Genomic DNA, 20,286 nt, shown 5'->3' with positions numbered 1-20,286 from the left:
TTGTTGGATAATCCAAGGGCACTGAGCTCCTCCAAACCAGGAAAGCTGTCCTGCAAAGGCCAGGCAGCCCATCACCATCTCCTTGCATAGCCCAACCCCAAATTACAGCTCAGCTCCCTCCAGGAACAACCCAAATTTGCCATTTCCAGGGGGGAATGCTCAGCTTCCCCTTCATGAGGCCTCTTTCAGATGTCCCAGCTGATCACAGAAAATCCACTTCCCAAAACACCAGGGAAATGGGAACTTTGGGCTTTGCAGCTCACACAGGACACAGGACCCTGAGCAGGCTGTGGCTGCAGCAGATTTTTAGTTTCCTAACCAGAAATGAGTGGAGCTGCTTCCCTGGGAGGAAAGCCAAAGCAATACCAAACAAAACACTGCCACCAGACATATTTTGAGACCCTGCACCACACTCCAGTCCCAGCCCTTCCCTTTGGAGCAAAAGCCTCTCCCTGCTCTCACACCTCTGTGGGATTTACTCCTGAGAACGAGCTGATGTCTTCCAGAGGTGACGTGAGGAGCAGCAAATGGGCTGAAAAAACCCAAGGCCACCCTGATTACTCGGCAGCCACAGCGACACCTTCGAGGGCAGACCGAGCGTCGGCTCCATGTGAGTATCAAGGACTGAGAAACCATCAAGGACTTTGGAAACCGGCCTGGAAAACAACCTGTGACAGAGGAGGCTCCTTGAGGGGGCCACAAATAACAGCCCAACAAATACTTTTCTCCATACAACCTGGGAATGAGCTGCTTTGCTCTTCCTTGGCCGGCTGGGTGTAGAGTCTGGGCTGGGCAGACATGAGACCTCAGCTTGGGAACTCTGCCTTTCAACCCAACCCTGTGCCAGAAGGTTCATCCCAGACCCCAGACCAGCTGTGGGTTCTCTATTCCAACCCAACCCTCTCTTCAAAAGGGCTCCAGCTGAAGCCTCCCCACATCTGATAATTCTTCCCCGGCAACCCCCAAACCAGGCACTTCTTCCCAGGATGGTATCAGTGCCCTTACATATATGGGAAGCAGACAGGGGCTGCTAGAGGAATGGGAACTCAGGCTTTGCTCTCCCTGGCCAGAAGCCAAGATCCTGCTCCTGATAAAGCCCTCCCGAGCCTCTCTGTCTGCGCAGGCACCTCGAGAGGGAGCCAGGGCTGCGGGGCTGCCACCGCGTGTCGCAACGCCCACGGCTCCTGCAAGTCCCCGCTCGTGGAGGATTTGCTGGGGTTTTACAGGGAATTAAAGGATTTTGGGTGCCAGCCTGGCCTTTGCAAGGAAACAAATCCCTCTGGTGTGCTGGCCAACCTGGTCATGCTGAAAGGCTAAACCCATACGGGGAGGTCTCGGGCTCCTGCCTGATGGAGGGATTGAAAGGGCTGGGATGGGATTGGGGTGAGCAGGGATGAGAAGGGCCTGGTGCAGGAATTCCACCAGGAGAGGTGGAAGGGAGCACAGGGATGGTTCCTGCCCTCCTACAACATGCTCAGGGCTGCGTGGGCACCCCCACACGCCAGATTTTCTGATAGCTGCTCCATGTATTGTGTGTAAACATCTGCTGGGGCCACCCAGCCCTCGCTCCAAGCAGGCAGCTGGTCCACTCACAACTGCTCGTGGCCAGCATCCACAGGCTCTGACTCCCACTTCAAGCAAAGACTAAACAATGACTTCAGCAACTCGGGATTTAAGCCCCAGGGTTGGTCCCTCACATGCACAGTGGAGCAGGGAGGATGCTGTGCTGGCCTCTCCAGGAGGATCTGCAGCACCATGAGTGTCACAAACACAGCCCCTGTGCCATCTGTGAGCCATGGAGGGGCCCTTCTTCTCTCAAATCCACAAACCAGCAGCCCAAAGTGCATGCACAGAGCACCCATTTCTGCTAACCTGGGACAAGACCATCCCTGAAGATCAAACAAATCTTTTTTAAGAATTGTAGAATTGTTACAGCTGTAACTCTAAAATCATTGAGTCCCACTGTCACATTTTTATACTCCCTGGAACGGTGCTGTAAAACCCGTTAAAGTGCAGATAGACAGCAAGAGAATTGGTGGGGGATGAAAATCAATGCATTTGCATGAAACCCACAACACTGAAGAGCAACACTGCAGCCCAGACCCCTGCAAGTCCCCATCTCCCAGTGTCATCTCCCAAATTCCTTACCCTGTACTTGCCCACGGAGACTGGAGGTGACTCACACCAATTACCCTCCCTGGCCAAGAAGGTCTTGTTTTCATTTCTACAAACCACAGATTCTTTAAAAAAAAATAAAAGGGGGGGGGGGGGGCGGGAATAGGAAAATGCCAAAATACACAGAGAACTCCATGGAATACATCCTGTCCTGCTGCACTAATATGAATCCCAGACAACTCCAGGTTTCCTTGGGATATTCTAGGAGAAAAGGATTAATGAGTTACCACAGAATCCCAGACAGGTTTGGGTTGGAAAGGACCTTTTAGCTCATCCCATTCCACCCTTTGCCATGGCAGGGACACCTTCCACCATCCCAGGTTGCTCCAAGCCCCAGTGCCCAATCTGGCCTTGGACACTTGCAGGGATCCAGGGGCAACCACAGCTTCTCTGGGGACCCTGTGCCATGGCCTGCCCACCCTCCCAGGGAAGAATTTCTCCCCAGTATCCCGTCTAACCCTGCCCTCTGGCAGTGGGAAGCCATCCCCTGTGTCCTGTCCCTCCGTGCTGTGAGTTACAGCAAGGACACAGCCAGTGGAACTGCATTTTCAAGCCAAAAATATAATCTTTTCAGGATTGGTCTATGCAGGGCTTGTGGCTGCAACTCCTCCACGAGCTGTTTTGGGGCTGAAAGCAAAGGCTGAACTCAGAAACTGCAGAAGAAGCACCAAAGAAATGACCTTCCCATGGAGAGGAAAAGGGAAGGAGAGGAAGGGGAGCAGGTCGGGCTCTTTGTACATCAAGGCCAGGGAGATTAAGGGAGCACGTGAAGGCATCCTTAGGGATAATGAGTTCAACACTGCACTCCCTCAGCTCAGCACTGCAGGAGAAAGATCAGATTCCTCCCCTCCCTCCAGGGAAATCCATTCTAAAAAATAAAGTGAGGGATACTGGGGGAAACACCAGGCATTACACATTCAAAAGGCAGCTTGTCACCAGCCTAAACCAGACCCATTTTTTTTCCTCATTCCATATATAACATACATATAAAGAATCCACATGGATTTAGAGAATCCCCCTGCAAAAACCCTGAAGAATAACTGGGTGTAAAACCAGGGTTGGATACTTTTCCAGAAATACATTCACAAAGCTCACACAAATTCCCACTTTGGGTAATTTTTGCCCACTATTGCAGCATTTCACACTGTTTCTGATGGGGCTGGGGATGATGTGGAAGCCTCATCGTCCAACCCCACTCCTACATGGTACAAACAGATATTGGTGTTATAAACTCTGTCAAGTCCTGCACTCGAATCTCTAAATTGTTAAAAATAGGAAAGAAACTGCACAGTTCACATATTTTATAAAGCTGGGTTAAATCAACATCTGCAAAAAATATCCCCGTTAAACGAAATAGCAGGATTTCATTAAGTAAATTGCAAGTTGGCAAAAATTCTGAAAGAAAGGGAAAAAGCCACAGCCAGGCCTGTAATTTAAACCTTATTTTAACTGTGACAGCATGGCTGTGAGAGGCTGCATTTCCAAAGGAAAAAATAAAATGAAGTTTAAAAAAAGTACCTGTTCCCCCTGTACCTCATCCCAGTGTCTGCAGTCATCACTCAAACGAGTTTTTCCACAGGGGGATGAAGAGGGAGCAGGATGTTCTGCCACCTCTGCATCCTCTGGGTCAGACCTACCAACCCTGAAAAACTCAGCATTTTCCACCACAGGAGCACCTGGATGCTGGTGGGTGATGGTGTCTGTAAATCCCTCAGAGCCAAGAGGGCTCAGGGACACCCCAGGGAGGCTGCAGAGCTGTGAAACAGCTCAGTCTGGGTGACACTTCATCACTTGGTGTGTTTTAACCACATCCTGCTCCCCTGCATGAGCCTCTGGGGGTGCCACAGGAGTGCCAGGAATTGGGCTCCTGGCCTGTGTACCCCAAAGAAACCCCTGAGGGCACACTGCTCGCCCTGGGGAGCTCTCCTGGGCTCTCCTCTGGGATGGCTGCTTTAGGGTGGTCGTGGCCCCGTTTTCCCACCTGGAGGGTGCAGCTCTGGGGCAAAGCTGAGCCCTGGGGCAGGCAGGGAGTTTCCAGCTGGTTTTCCCAACCTGCTGAGCCTTTCCCTGCCCGGGGTGACTCAGGCAGGCTGGGCTGGGCTCCGTGGGGAAGCCGAGCTCTTCCCACAGCCCCGGCCAAGGGCCCTGCAGGAGCCATCCCTGCAGGAGCAGGGACAGGGACAGGACACCCTGAGGGCACTGTTCAGGGCCAACACCCAGCACTCGGGGTCCAGATTTCAGCTCCAGAGCTCCAGTAACTCCAATTTCCCACCCAAAAGCTCTGCGTGTCCCAGGGGAATCACCTGGAAGCAGCACTCTGGGATCAGTAAAACCCATCTGGCACATACTGGATCTGTTTGCTTTGAGAAGAATTGCAAAACCTCAAAACAAAACGTGAAAAGAGCAGCTCTGATCTGCAAACTTGGAGCTGAAGAGGAGCCCTCTCACAAAAAGGCCAATTATTTGCTTACAAGGTTTTGGCTTCGCTGTTTTTCCTGGCACTTACGCCACTGGAGTTATTTTGAAGGGCTGTTTGCTCCAGGAGGAGCCGAGCAAACAGCAATCCCATTTCCTTTCGGATCTAAACATCCGTTTGCCGTGCGAGCGGGAGGAAAAACCCAGCCCCGAGTGCCTCAGGAAGCACAGGGAAGGGGAGGTGGGTGCTCCTGGGGAGGGGAGCACAGCACCCACCCAGCCAAGGGGTCCCCGTTCCCTGCTGGCCTGAAACGAGAGGGAAAGGTCACCCAGGGGGTCTGGGATGCTCTCCTTGGAGCAGACCAAGCAAAGCTCCAGTGGCTGGACCCTCCCACCTTCCTCAACACATCCACAAGGGTTGGATTTGATGATCCTCACAGGTCCCTTCCCACCCAAACCAGTCCAGGATTCCACCCTTACAGTGGGATGGGGCAGCTCCTGAGGGGGGAATTCCAGGCCATGTCACAGCCTGGTGCTGGATGAAGCAAGAAATCAAAGGGAGCTGCACGGGCCCCTCGGAGCTCCCTGGAGATGCAGCATCACTGGAGCCTTGCGAGAGGAAATTTGGGAGCAGAAGCAAGGTCGTTGTGCTGGGGGAAGTGCAAGGCAAAGGACAGGGAGCTGCTGGAGCAAGTCCATCCATGGAGATGCTCCAAGGGCTGGAGCCCCTCTGGAGCCAGGCTGGGAGAGCTGGGAATGTTCCCCTGGAGAAGAGAAGGCTCCAGGAGACCTCGGAGACCTCAGAGCCCCTTGCAGGGCCTAAAGGGGCTCCAGGAGAGCTGGAGAGGGACTGGGGACAAGGGATGGAGGGACAGGACCCAGGGAATGGCTCCCACTGCCAGAGGGCAGGGACAGGTGGGATACTGGGGAAGAATCCTCCAGCTATGCTTTCCACCCTTCAGTGAGCAAAGGGCCAGCTTGCCGGTGTGTTCCTAAATTTCCTGGCTTTTGAGGATACAAGCCAGGTCATTAACATTATTTATAGGTTCCTGTGTATGAGTTTCCATTTGTTTGCCTGCTCAAAACCAGTTAGGTGGGAAAAAAAAGCAATTCCTGGAGGTCAGACAGTTAAAAAACCCTCATGTCCATGGTCTGATGGACCCAAAGGATCAGCAGCTCCTTTAGAGGCATGACTGTTTCCTTAAATGCTTATTGTGTAAATATTTAAGCTACTTTATAAAACTTTTACAATGTACTTAGGAAGCATAAATCTCCCCAGCGGAGCACGGCAGGGCCTGGCCGTGCACGCTCAGGAACACAAACAGGGACATTTCCAATGCTAATGCTGCACCCAAGGGGCCCTGAGGTCACAATCCCAGGAAAATCATTACTAAGCTGATCCCCTGGGCTCACCCCAAAAGGGAGCGTGGTTACGTGCACTGAGTCATTGCTACGGGGTGACTCCAGCGTGGCTGCCCTTGAAAACAATCAGGGATTGATGGCTGCTGGGTGGTGGTGTGCATGGAGCCCTGAGGTTTTTCCTCTTCAAAGCACAGCTCTTACACTCCAGAATTATGTAATTCAAAAACAATCCACTAATGCTCATCCGTTTTAAGAATGAAATGATTTTTTTTTTTTTCGGTGCCTGTGGAAGGTTTGAAGTCAAGCCCAACTCGTCAGAGCCCACTGTTGCATCCCTCACCAGTCCAAACCAGTGCCACCCACCCACGGCAGCCTCTCTCGTGGTGCTTTCTAGGGAGATGAACTTCCCAGGGCTGAATATTCCCTTGCACTGGGAAGAAAGCCCCATGTGCTGATGGACACATCTGTATCCAGGCTGGTTTCCACAGGGAAACTGCAGCTTTATGGGATTTGCTTGGACACAGCACTCACCAGCTCCAACTCTTCAAAGAAATGAGACCTTATTTAACATAGGAAATAACATGTTTAGGATTTTTTCCCCAGAACAGCTTCTCTACTGTAATTTAGGTGCGTTTGAGGCAACAACAACAAACGGAATCAGGGGACTGGAAGTTTATTCTCTCTGCAAAGCACAGCTTGCTGTTGTATATGATGAAGTACATAGAAAGTCTGGAAAAAACTTGGATGGGAGTTCAAACACTGATGTTTTAAAGATGAAAGCGTGTTCTGCGATTAAATGTTTAAATAAAGTTTTCTGGTACTAAATCATTTAAACATTTTCACATTCCTCACATTTCTAGAAGCGCCGTTGGCTTTTATTTATTGTCATAACCCAGTGCCCTCAGCAAGCCACCAGGGCCACTTGAGGCAACCTGCCTTCCAAAGGGAAAGTTCTTTCCGGATGGTAAAAAGTCAGGAAGAACAAGGGAGCCTGAGCCTTATTCTCCACCCCCCATTTATTCTCTAACCCCCATCATATTTTCCTCTTTTTTTTTACAAATAAATCCTCTCATGCTGCACATGGCCACAGCCAGGTTCTGCTCCAAATATTGACCAGAAATTCAGAGTAACTCCACTGACTTCACCATGGTTGTATTTAGACAGCTGGAAATCAACAGAAATTGGCTTGGGTGTTCAAATTGTCTTTTTTAGCAGCCCTCAGGCTGCTCCAGGGTGCTGTCAGTGATGAAGTCAGAATTGCCCATGGGAACACAGAGCAAGGCTCCACCACCAGTGCCTGAAACAGCCCCAGGAAGAGGAAAACCTGAAGTCCCCGAGCTTTTTAGGAAGGTACAACTCATGAAACCACCAAGCCCAACGCTCCAGCCCAGCAATGCAAGGAAGCTCTGACCTGGCCTCTCCCAGCCCTGCCACAAAGCTTCGAGGAACTGCAGAGAGATCCAGGAAAAATGGGGATAAACCTGCCCTGAGCCAATTAAAAGTGGAAATGCTGGCGAGGCTTTTCCTGCAGGACAACGCAGAAGTAGGAGAGGAAAGAAAATCTGAATTTCTCCTAGGACAGAGCTCGCTACACAAAACGTGGTTTCCAAAGCCAGAAGATAACAGGGCTCAGTCACCCAGCACGCTGCTGCCGACCCTGATGTCCCTATTTCCTTGTAAATCCATCATTAAGGAATAAAAACAACAGCCCAGGCTCAAGGGGACATTCACGAGTGGCAAGTCCTGCCCGGCGCTCCGGGGTCCCTGACGGTTCCATCCCTGCTGCTCTGCACTGAACCTCTCCCCAGGAGCTCCCAGGGCTGTTTGGCTAACACGGCCCAGGATAAAACTCCCTATTTATTTTGGCTCACTTCACTCTGAAGGCCCTAAAACCCAAATAAAGTCCGTTCCCCTCTGTGTGTATCTCCAGCTATTGACACTGCTCGGGACCAATTTGCAAATCCAAACAAACGCGCTGTTGTGTAATGGGGCTGGAAAAACAATCAGGAAGGGGCTGGGGGTGTGCTCACAGGTTCCTGCTGAGGGAGGGCTGGAAGGGCCCGCAGCCCAGGCAGAGATTACAAGAAATTCAACTTTTACTCTGATAACAACAGGGCTATTTTCTGCCCATGACATCACGCTCCCAACCCACCACGAAGCAGCGGAGATGGTGCTGGGAGAAGTCACGGAGGACTTTGCTGGTTGTTCCAGTGGCCAACATCCTGCAGTTCCCTCTTTTAAAAATAGTGATTTTTTTCTTTCTTTTCCAGTGCCTCACAACCACCCAAATCCTCTCTGCTGGCTCAGCTGATCTGAGGATAAATCACAGCACCCCAAACCCGTGTGAAGAAGCCCAGACCCTCCAACCTGCACTCCCCAGCAGGGAATGATGGGGGCACAACTTATCTGCCCTGTTTTAGCCCTGCTCTGTAGAGAGAAGATGAATTCTGCCCTTCAGATGACTCTTCCCCCCTGCTGGCTGCAGTTAAGTATCTAAAAAAAACCACCTCAGACATGGACTTCTGTATTATTCTGAGATTAAGTGCAAGAATTGCTACCCAAACACCATCAAAATGGTCCAAAACATTATTAGCTCTTTAATCATATGCAAAAGCAACATCTCACTAAGGCAATTCAAATCTTAAGGGCAATGTGTCATTGCCTGGATGACTCTGGATAGGAAATGGAGCTGGAAATGGATTGTGAGAATAAATAGATTGGTGTGTTCTACCTGCAGACACAGAATTGATGTATAAGTGGTGGCATTAAGCTACACCTACATAACTGAAGGATGTCAGGGGCTGGAAAAGCACAATGCTGTGCTGTGAAGGGAAGGGTGAAGGTAAAACTCTTATTCATGAGCCCATTATTTCAGAATCAATGGCTGAAACTAAGAGCTGCCACAAACTTCTCCTGCAGTTTCAAGCCCCATCCCAACCACCACAGGGGCTCTGCTCAGCAGAAAAAGGGTCTCCTTTCAATGCAATGGAGAAGGCAGAGCAACAACTCTATTTTAGCCCTGTTGCTATGAAATGTCTACAAAAATAAGTCCTGGTTGTGCCCTCCCTGAGGCACATCCCTGTCCTGCTCCTCCTCGCAGCCCTGTCCCAGCCAGAGCCTGGCCTTGGCCAAACTCACCTGGTTTCAGGTTTCCTGACAAACCCCGAAACATAAATACATCCCTAATTCTGCTGGGGAAGCTGAGCCAAGTTTCTGGCAGGGCTGTGCTTGGGATTGAAACAAGGGGGGGAAAAACCACAGCGGTTTTGACCCAAAACCAAGATTCCCCCCCCAAACTTGGCACTTCCCACTGATTTTTATTTTGACTCAAAACTCAGGGCTCCAACACTCCGCTTGGGGAGGGGGATTTTCAGAGCCCTGCAGGACATCCAGCTCCCTGCCTGACACTGGATATCTTGATGGAAGTGTGCTGCAGCTCTCCAGTGCCACGATGAGGAAATCCCAGCTTCCACTGCAGCAGAACCCCCAAAACACGGGGGGCTGTTCCTAAGCCCTCCCTGCAAATCCCATCCATGCCCAGAGCCCAGCACTTGGAGGCTGCACACAAACAGAGCTGCAGGCATCTTTCTGAGTTTAAAAGCAGGATGTTTGGCTGAGCTGCTCTTCCCTCAAATAAACACCCAGGACCTCACTCAAACAGAGAGGCACTGCTCTGGGAGTTGCTGCATTTCCAAAGAGCCAGCCTTGATTTCTCCCCCTGCTCTGGGAGTGCCACCAGCCTGGGTGGCACCTGGGGAAGGCAGCCATGACCACAGCTCTCCAAGGGCCACGCTGGAATTCTGGCACATGTAGGGAAGTGTTGTCTCATCCCCCCTTTCTCACGGACCTGCTGGGTTGAGTTAGTCAGAAAAACTCTGTTCTGGAAGCTGTGAAATGCTGAATTGGTGAGAATTTCTTTCTGCATCACAGTCTGCTGCATCACAGCTCAGGGAATGAATCCAAGGTATCCAAGCTGATGCTCCCAGGCTGGGAGTGGATCTACATTCAACACTCACTGCTGACTTTGTAGCTTGGAGACCACCAAACCTCCAGTGTGTGCAACTGCACCACTCACAGCAGGAGCCAGAGTCTCTCTCCTGTGCCACCACTAATCCAGGATAAAGACACAGCACTTGGGAAAAACATTTCTGCTGCCTGCTCTTCATACACCCTACACACTGCTTCAGCTCATTCATGTGACACAAGCATTAAGCACAACTTCAAAGGAGAAATAAGGAGTAGAAGCTCCAGGACAAGCCTGTGCTCTTTCCCTCAGGTGGCTGCACTCACCCAGGCACTGCAGAAATGCTCCTTCCCTCTGTTAAACCAGCCTGTGCCCACCCTCACCACTGCCCTGTGCCACTGAAGGCTGGATGTGAGGAGTTTGGTACCTACTGCAGCTGGCACATGTGAGTTATTAATGCCTGAACCAATTTCAGTCACTTGCCTGCCTTGGAAGCACCCCCTGAATCCCTAAAGCCTTCCTGGGAGCTTGAACAGGGTGGAAAACATTACTCCAAATCCCAGGAGATGCTTCCTGTGCTCAAGACACACCAAACACTCAGCCCAGGGACGTGCACCGAGGCAGCCTGACTCACAGAAACCAGAGGGAAACAAATAAAGCCAATTTTTAACAACCTCTAATCCCAGCAGGGCTGTGCTGTGATGGCTGGAGGTGGCAGGGCCAGGGCACATCCCAAACCTGGGTGCTCCCTGTGCCCCACCCCAGGATGCTCCGAGCTGGGATGGCTCCAAAGGCAGCCCCAGGAGTACCAACCCCACTGAGAGAGGACAGAGGCAGCAGGAACAGCTCTGGGGGCTGGGGGAGAGCCAGGCAGCCACCACCCACCCGGTGCCAGCCCGGCCCTGGCCCGGCCCCGCTGCGAGGGGAAAGGGCTCTGGGAGGCAGCTGGTTCTCATTGAGAGCCTCTGAGCCTGCATGGGGGGAGAGAGCCTGCAGGGAAGGGCACAGAGAGGAGGAGGAGGGGCGACAGGATGGGGATTAAAATAATATTGTGTCGAAATCTCAATGAGAGGGAGCAAAGGGGGAAGAGCAGAGAAAGCAGCGCCAGCGATCCGGCCCGAGGCTGAGCTGGGATCATCTGCTGGCTCCCAGCAATGTCCTGGTGCTGCTTGGTTTGTCCTCATTTAAACCTGCATTGGTCCTATTGCATGCCCCCAGCCAGGGCAGCTCCTTCCCTCCAGCCAAGGCTCCCAGAGTGGACAATGCACTCACCAAAACCTTGCACAGCCTGGTCTGGGCAGACAGCCCCTCTCTGGGACAGCTCTTCAGCCCTTCCATTAGCACCTTCCATTTTAGGGGTTTTTTTCACTGTTTCTGTGTTTTAAAGTGATCAGTTCCACAGTGCAGCCCGCTGGGATGTGCATGGATACACCAGGGTGGAGGGGAAAGGGCTCCAGCCCCACTCCAACTAAACCTGTTTGGTGACAGACCTGATCTTCATCTAAACATGCACAAGTCCAGGATGTGAGACAGGTTCTCCCATTTTCCCTTCTGAGATTCAATTTCTTTGGAAAAAAAAAAAAAAAAAACAACCCAGATTTCAAGCCAAGAATCAGGAAATTTCACAATATTATTTTTACTGTTTACCTTTGTTTGAATACTAGCTCTAGTCCAACTCAATCTCTTGTGTTTGGTTCTCACTGCCAAGATCTCAGCCGAATTTTCTGGGCCCAACTATCCCCAGTTCTCCAAACACACACAGGTTTTCCCTCACCCACAGGGAAGGGCCATGGAGAGAACCATTCTTGGGGCTGTAGCAGTGACACACACCAGCACATGCACCTCCAGCACCCATTTCCTACAGGAATAAGCCCTGGGCATCCAGTTTCCTTGAAAGCTCCGAAAAGCCACGCTCAGCTTTTCCTTCCTGCAGGTTTAACATGAGCTGACACTTCCCAGCGAGGCAGCAGAGCTCGGGGGACTGCAGAGCTCAGCACATAAAACACCCAGAGCTGCAGCCTTTGAAGCAGAGCCCTTCAAAGACAGGCACATACCAAATCTACTGAGGTTTTCTACACAAACAAATTCAGCATGGCAAGAGCAAAACTAATTTGCAAAGATCTTTTAATGTTGGAAGTCTCAAATGACCGACCCTTTCAAGCACAGCTGAATTCAATCCTGCTCTGAAGGTCTGCACTGGCGATTCAACATGGAAAAGACACAGAGATTTCAAAATATGTGCCTGTAATTACTGGGGAATAAAGAATGACTCCAATTTTCTTGTTCCAGTGATGAAGAAGCTGCCCAATAGGCTCCTAGTCTGTAACCTGTGAAGTGAGTGACTTTTTATTTTAAAAAATATCATTCTGCTGACATTTCCCTTCCATTCAAATTAATCAGGAATGGGGGAAGAGCAGCTCCATGAACTCACAGGATCTTTCCCTTAGTTTCACTCTCCCAGGAATTTCCTCATTCTGCTGGGGGTGGAAGTCTCCTCAGTCACACACATCCCTTTGAGCAAGCACTGAACAGGCCTGGTGCAAATGGAAGAGTCAGACGAATTCCCATGCTGGGAACCCCTGTGGCATTTAAAGGTGAGCCAAAGCAGAAACGAGTCCCTTCTGGGGTCTGGTCCTCCACACAAGCCAGCTCCTGACTCCTGGGACACCACCCTGGGGCTTGGGGGGCTGGGATGTCCCCACCAGAGACAGGAGGAACAATCCCAGAATGGGCAAGGCTGGAAAAGCCCTCTAAGATCAGCAGCTCCAACCATTCCACTTGTCCCCAGGTGCCACAGCCACATGGCTTTTACATCCCCCCAGGCGTGGTGACTCCACAACTGCCCTGAGCAGCTGTGCCAGGGCTAGACAGCCCTTGTGGGGATGAAATGTTCCCAACTATCCATTCTAAACCTCCGCTGGCACAACACCCAACAGCATCCAACACCTCTGAAGTGGCACAGCCACACTGACCCAGCTTTTCCCTGCATCAGATCCAGGAACAGATCCAACATCTCACTCGTACAACTCCCATCCCACGTCCTCACCTGCACCCTGCAAACCCACAGGAACCCACCTGAGATGGAGCAGAGAGCCCCCAGGCAGGGCTTGCAAACTGCAGAGCTGCCACCCAGCTCAGGCCCCAGCCATAAAAAGAGCTCCACAATAGTGTTATTTATTTTTTTGGAGTCACAAATGATTTCCAGCAGCAGGAGGGTGAGGGATGCGGCGCTGGACCCGGCACCCGGCCAGTCTCATAAATGGTTGGCAGCCAGCAGAGCAGCAAACCCATTTCCATTGAAATCAGCTTGTTACTACTAATTTTTACTGGATTCCTGGTCGATTCATAAAGTTTTGTTGGGTTTTTTTTGTGTTCTGTTGGGGTTTTTTTGCAGATCTCAGAGAGCAACTCCACAATGCTTGAGGGAAACGGAGCCCTGGCCTTGCCACCAAGGACTGCTCTGCACCCAGCCAGCACCCACAGCCTCTCTGGAAACACTGCTGTGCTTTCAGGGCTTCACAAATCCTCAGCAGAAAGAGCTCTCCAGAACAGGCCAAAATCAAAACCTGCTGGATTCAGTTTTACAGTGAGCAGAGCCGTGGCAGAGCAGCCTGAGCCCTCAGTGGCAGCTGCAGACACACAATTTATAGGGCAGGATTGGGGCTGGGACATTAAACTGCCCATTTTCACATCTGCCCCTTCTCTCCACAGCTGGATACCCCGAGCTGCTGCACCAGACAAACCCAACCAGATCTAACCTTGGAGCCTGAGCTTTTTATAATCAGCAGTGACTGTCTGCTGTGAGACTTGGCAAAGCTTTGGATCACAGAACCATGGGATGGTTTGGGTTGGAAGAGACCTTGAAGATCATCCTGTTCCACCCCCCTCCATGGGCAGGGATACCTCCCACCACACCAGATTGCTCAGAGCTCCATCCAGCCTGGCCTGAAACACTTCCAGGCTGTGAGCTCCTGTTGGGCTATATCACTACTCCTCTGGATTTTAAGAAGAATGCTGGAAAAATAAACTATAGCTTTTTTGACCCATAGCTTGGATACCTTTTTTGAACCATAGATCATTTTTACCTACAGCTCTCATTGTAGGGTTTAAAGAGCAACAAATAACAAAAAATAAACAGGCAAAAAATCAGGGCCCAATGACTGCCTTTGCCACAGAGCTGAGGGGAAGATGCAGCAGTGCTTCCAAAGGAGCAACATTTATTCAGGACTAAGGGAAAGCAGAACCCTGGGAGTTCCCAGCCAGCAGAGCCCGTGTTTGCCTTCCCTGTGGAGGACAGGGATGCTCCCAGACCCCACAGCCTCACGCAGGGGGGGATGAATCAAGTGCCTCATTCTTCCCCGTGGACAAACTTGGCTTTTCCCGGCGCGGGCTCGCACAAACGGGGCCTTGTGTGAGCTCCAGGCTCAGGAACAGCCACAGGCCAGGCTTTGGAGCAGCCAGGAGGGCAAAAGAAAGAGGAAAGGGAAGAAAAGGGATGTGCTCTGCACAGCACGTCCATCCCAGCAGGAACCCCTGCAGACAGGTGGGCTGACTCTGAAGATCTCATACGAGGAACAGAATGGGTTGGGTTGGGTTGGAAGGGCTCATCTCATCCCACCTTCCACGAGACCAGGCTGCTCCAAGCCCAACCCAACACTTCCAGGGATGGGGCAGCCACAGTTTCCCTGGGCAGCCTGTGCCAGGGCCTTACCCAGCACCAGGTGCTGCAGCTCCTGAGGTACCATTTCCCTGATTAAACAGACAACTTTGCATCACTCTGTGTGAAAGCACAAAGCAGCTGGCACTTTTTTTTTTTAACATTCTTTGGCTTCTCTCATGGAAATATCTTAGCAAATGAGACCTTAATAAATGGAAAGAGCTGAAAAATAGCCTTTCTGCTGGCAAGTTCTGCTTCTGCTCATGGAATACACAGATAAAACCAACACAGTTGTGTCTCCTGCCCTTCCGTGGAGCCACTGTGAGAAATCCTGCCCAAGTATCCCTGGCATCAAGAGATGCCCCTGCAGCAGCTTGAAGACTCCAGCTCCTCCAGCCTGGAGGAATGGGCAGCCTGATCCTTCTGCCACAAGCACTTAGGAGGAGGAACATCTCCAAAGCCATAAACCAAACACAGGCACAGGAAGGGGAGGGCAGCTCTTCCAAGCCCAGGTGGGGACGTGGCCAAGCTGCAGTGGGGCCAGCAGAGCAGCAGTGTCCAGCTGGGACAGCAAATGTGACACCAGGGCACTTCCATGAATTGCTGTTGGGAAGGGAGGGATGGCTTTGCTCCAGCTTTTGCTCTGGGAATGCACTTGTGGAGTGGGTGGGGGATGCTGCAGGGCAGGAGCACGTGGGCTCCTTGAACCCTCAGCAAAGACCTCCTGCATCCCCCCCAGGAACACAGAACTGCTGTGAAGGGCAAAACAAACTCTCCACACATCCCTCTCTCTTGCACTGTTGGGGATTTGACTTTTTGGCAGGTTTCATACATGGGCTTGTATAACCTGAAAGGCAAAAGGCTGAGGGCAGGGAGCAGCACCCCAGCCTGAGCCTGTTCCCTGCCAGGGACTGCATCCCTGTGGGCAGGCAGGGACAGGCTGGATTTTGTGAGGGTTTTCAGGTCTGGACATCAGAGGCAACTCTTATCCATTTAAAGAATTAAACTAGGAAAATACAAAAAGAAAAAAGAGGGGGAAACCTGGGGTATGGGGCTGATCAAGGAGGTGCTGGGGCAGGAGAGGAGCTTTGGGTTTAATTCTGCTTATATCCTCTGATGCTGGTGGCTATTTTCCCATACCCAAAGCCTGGGATGAGGAACAGCTTCTCCCTGAAGGAGAAGCTTCTCTGGGAGAGGGGTGGTGGGACAGCAGCACATCCAGCACTTCCATGCCAGAGCTGTTTGATCCCTGCTCCAGCTCCAGGAGCTGCAAAGGCCATTACCAGTCAGCATTAGCAGCCCGGCCAGAGGTCAGCCAAGACAGGCATTTCCATGTGAAATGTTTTTGTTCTTGCACAAAAAACACACCCAAACAGGAATCCAGGAGTCCTGAGCAGCCCAAGCCCAGACCCCAGTGCTGCACGTTTTTCTTCCCCTCTCCATTCTCCCAGCACTGCCCGGGGGTGATGCCTTTTTCCAGCTAAACACCCATTTTCTGGGGCTACAAGAAACCTGCAGAAGGACTTTTTGACAAGGTGGGCAGCTGGCACAGGGTTCCCAGAGCAGCTGTGGCTGCCCCTGGATCCCTGTAAGTGTCCAAGGAGCACCCTGGAATGGTGGGAGGTGTCCCTGCCCAAGGCAGGGGTGAGCAGGATGAGCTTTAAGCTCCCTCCCAACCCAAACCAGGATTTGATCAATCAACCAAGTGAAAGGCACAGAGCAGGGGCAGAGCAAGAGCTGGGACAAACCCAAACCCCCAGGAGCCAGGTGGGACCTCAGTGTGCCAACGCCCCCCCTCCTGCACCACCAGCCAAGAGCAGGACCCTGGGGCAGAGCTGGGAATCACAGCCCCAGGAGCCAGCCCCAGGCTCTTGGGAAGCACAAAGAGCTGAGTCTCCTTTGCCAGTAAACTGAACCTGGGCTTCCAGGGGCTCGGGACACTTCAAAGCCCTCAGCAGCACTGAAGGGATGGACTTTTCAGCTGTGGAGCAGAGAAGTAAAATCCACACAAACAAGCAGTGTTCCAGAAAACCAGGTTTAACCATCAGCAGCTCCCAATGACAGGGGGGATGTTTTTCCTGAGGGTTTTTTCCCCCTCCTCCTTCCAGTTTGCCTTTTTTTTTTTTTTTTTTTAATTTCTTACCCAAAGCCAGTTCGAGCTCCCACACCACACAGCCCTTTTGGGTCTGAGCATCCTCCAGAGGTAAAATGCTGAGTTAGACTTGGAGGCCAGGGAAGGAGGTGCCTTTGATGAAGAGCAAATCTCCAGACTTCAATGGCTCCGGTGAGCGCCACACATTTAATAAGTTATTTCCGTGGAAAACCTTGGTAACTCAGTTATGAATCAAGCCTATAAACACCTCTCACTCATCAAAGTGCCACAAAAAAATCTATTACTGGGACTGTGAACACAAGCCTCTCTCTACAGGTCCCCTGTAAGAAGCCAAAATTCCTCCTTCAAAACATTCACCGTTTTCAAAGGTCATAAATACACTGTGTCCAGTATTCAGCAAATCCCTTTAAAAAGCAAAACACAGGCGCAGGGAAAAAGGAAAGTTCAAACAAAGCTGGATCCACGGGATCCATGCTGCTTAAAGGACACAACCAGGGCTACATCAAAGGAACTTTTACTACCTAGAAAGTTGTATCCAACCCCTAATGGGGTGCAAGAATGTAACGTTTAGGCTACAAAGATTAAACTAATTTACTTTTAAGTAACTTCCTTACTTCCTGATGTTTCTTTTTTTAAAGAGCAACGCCTAGGTGCTCAGAGAAGTGAGGGATGTGATTATTCTGCGATTCAAGGCCATAACTACTCAATGAATCACAGACAAAAACATATTTTATCTGGGTCTTGTACTTTCTCCAAGAACTTCTAGGTTGAAAACATCCAGGCTAGCTGTGAAAATCCATCCCAGTTCTAGGTAACAGAGGGAGAAAAAGCAACTTTCTCCTTCTCTGTTGGAATATACTGAGGACTTCAGAGTTCTGCCTCCAAGGGAACCATGCTGCCCAAATACTGCCCTGGAACTTTCCCTTCAGGGCATCATCCTGCCTGGATCCCTGATGGAAAATTCTTTGGGGCTCTAGATATGTGTGTACACACAAATACAGAGGCATCATCTGCAGAGCAGCTTTCATCTCTGCATCAGGCACAGGGTTTTACCAATATTGGTAAGACCAACCTTCTCCCACCCTTGTGCAGCCTGTGCCACTCCAGGCAGATCCCAGGCTCTGGCAGCCAGTTTGGACTTTCCCCTTCCTTCCTCTGAACAAGGCCCAACTCCAGCTGCCCAGATTTTTTAGGGACAGTTCTGGCTGTCCTCATTTCCAAAGCGAGGCTGTTGGGTGGTTTTAGCAACAAAGGGACATTTTCCACTTCCCAGTCCAGGAGACACCTGCCCTTCTGTCAGGCTGTTTTGGGAGGCTGCTGCTCCTTGCAAACCTCAGAGGAACCTTGATGCCCCTCCTCAGGAGACCTTCAGCACAAACCACCTCCAGCAAATTCCCCAGTGATTCCTCAGCCTGTGTGAAATGATAACCCATGGGGTATTTTATACAAACAGCTGTCACTGGCTTTAGGAACACCTCTACAGCTGCACAGGCACTGCCAGAGCTCCACGCTCTGCACAGATGGAGCCACCTCTACACACAACACACGAGGTACAGGTGGCACCACAAAGGTCCACTGCCACCAAGGCATGGCCACCCACCAGCTCTGGGACAGCTCAGTGCTCCAGCTCTTGGTTTGGGGGCCCAACAGTTATCCCACAGGGTTTTAATGGAAAAACAGCCACATGCAGGTAATATCTCCCTCCAGCCTTGATCTAGGGTGCTTCTCTTCCATTGGCAAGTCATCCAACTTCTTAAAAAAAGTTTCTTAAATTGCTGCTTGCTCAATGCACTGAACAGCTTCTTCATCTGCTCATGATTTTCTCAGGTGGAACTCTCTGCTATCAACAGGATCTGGACACAAGGAGAAGCCCAGCTGGCCCCAGAATCAATGATCCCTCCACCTTCTGCTCCAAGGGAAGGGCAGAACTCCAGGAGCTGCCACCTGAGCCCCCCACCATGGCAAGCACAAATGGGATGTGGAAAAACCCCCTGCCCTCCATAAATCCCCTGGCTCCAGGGGGTGTATCACCACCCCAGACAGACATCTTTCTATAAAGGAAAGGAGCACACCTGCACCTCTGTGAAAGGGACAGCCCTGAAAGCCCAGGGAGCAGCTCCCAGAGCCTCCCCACCTTCCCCTTTCAGGGATTAATCCATGATTCACCCCACAGCTGGAGAAGCTGCCTTTGATGCCAGCCCCAGGCAGGGCCAGAAGCTGCACATGAGCAAAGCCCCAGGGAGGGCAGGTTGCTGCTCTGAGGCTCTCCCATGGGGGTTCCAACACCCATGGCCATCCACAGCCAAGTGGGAAAGGCCTCCACAGCGAGCAGAGAATTCCTCTCTGAAGCACACTGGAAAATAGATGCACTTTATTTCCCGTTGGCAAAGTGAAACTATGGAGGAAAGCTGTTTAATATAAAAACATCTGACAAAGCACCTCCAGGATGTATTTTTTTGCATCAAAGAAGTAGCTCTTGGCAACGGGCTCGTTCCTCCGACCAGGAGAGGTTTGCAGCCAAACCCTGATTGTTCTAGACTGCACAGGGAAAGACAAGCCAGCAAACCTACAGTTAAATAAGAAAGAAAAAAAGAAACCAAAACCATTACTGGCCCAAACAAACATCTGTCTGTGATTACCCTGGATGCACAGATACGCTGTGTCTTTTTGAAAGGATTTGTTTCTGCAGGAAGGGAGGGGAGAAGGGATGAAAAGGCTCCAGGGTGGTGCTGGGTCAGACCCAGCCCCCAGCCCAGAGCTGTCACTGAGTCTGTCCTCAAAACCCAACATTTCCCCCCAGAAGAAACTGCTGTCCCATTACTGACAAAAATACCCTTTTTTCTATGAACAGGTAATTCCAGAACCTCTCCCCCAGCCCGGAAAGGGCAATGTTTGCCCAGTTGCCACACACATCCGCCTGACAGATTTAATGGGCTTCTTTTTTTTTTTTTCCTACTCCTAACACACAGGATCTTCATAAATTTCCTTGTTAGCATAAATCCTGCAGCCTGTTATTTCTGGGGGGGAGAGGAAGGGAGACGTTCACTTTCTCCATTCAGTGGGTTTTAAAATATGCTTCCTTAAGTTCATCCTAAATATTGCTGGAAGCAGAAAAAACCCTCTGGCTCTCGCCTGGAGCTGTGGCATCACCTCAGCAGGGCTGAGTCACCAGCTGGGATGGATGCTCCTGCCTTCTTCCTCCCTTTGGTGCTACAGGGACCCTGCTCCCCAAATCCAATGCCCCCAGCCCCACCACTGCCCTACAAAAACTGCCCCATCTTAAAAAGAAAAAACAATCAAAAATAATTTAAATAAGCTCCTGCCCATTCAGTCTCTGGGGTTTTTTCTCTTTGTTAATTCCCAGCTTTTCTCCACTATCATCAGTCACCAAGCACAGCTCATCTCCACGTGGAGCTCAGCACCTTCTGGACATCAGCAGAGCTGCTGGGAATAAATTCATGCCTGTGCTTCCACTTCCAGGTGGAAAACACCTTGCTGCTGCTTTGGAGCACAGACAGAATTCATCCCTCCTCCAACAAACCACCAATTCAACATTTCTTCTTTAGGATGCCCATTTTCAGCTACACACGGGTTCACCAC

The 20,286-nt window shown here is 51.0% G+C and overlaps 1 protein-coding gene across 2 annotated transcripts in view; it reads right to left on the bottom strand.

Moving 5' to 3' along the window:
* SMAD6 (SMAD family member 6) overlaps window positions 1-20,286 on the bottom strand; it is a 38,249-nt gene that overhangs the window by 8,895 nt on the left and 9,068 nt on the right. Inside the window, exon 4 of one of the 2 annotated variants that reach the window (XM_059858719.1) lies at window positions 11,288-19,252. The exons of the other annotated variant lie outside the window; for it this stretch is intronic. Within the exon in view, the coding sequence (XP_059714702.1) occupies window positions 18,849-19,252 (404 nt within the window). The 3' untranslated portion in view covers window positions 11,288-18,848. Of the gene's footprint in view, window positions 1-11,287; window positions 19,253-20,286 lie in introns of those variants that run through there. 2 annotated transcript variants of the gene reach the window in all.

This window comes from Haemorhous mexicanus, chromosome 13 (assembly GCF_027477595.1).
Source record: "Haemorhous mexicanus isolate bHaeMex1 chromosome 13, bHaeMex1.pri, whole genome shotgun sequence".
In the NCBI taxonomy this organism is placed as follows: Eukaryota; Metazoa; Chordata; class Aves; order Passeriformes; family Fringillidae; genus Haemorhous; species Haemorhous mexicanus.
Note: the sequence above shows the minus strand (reverse complement) of the source record. Positions and strands in the feature narration are given on the sequence as shown.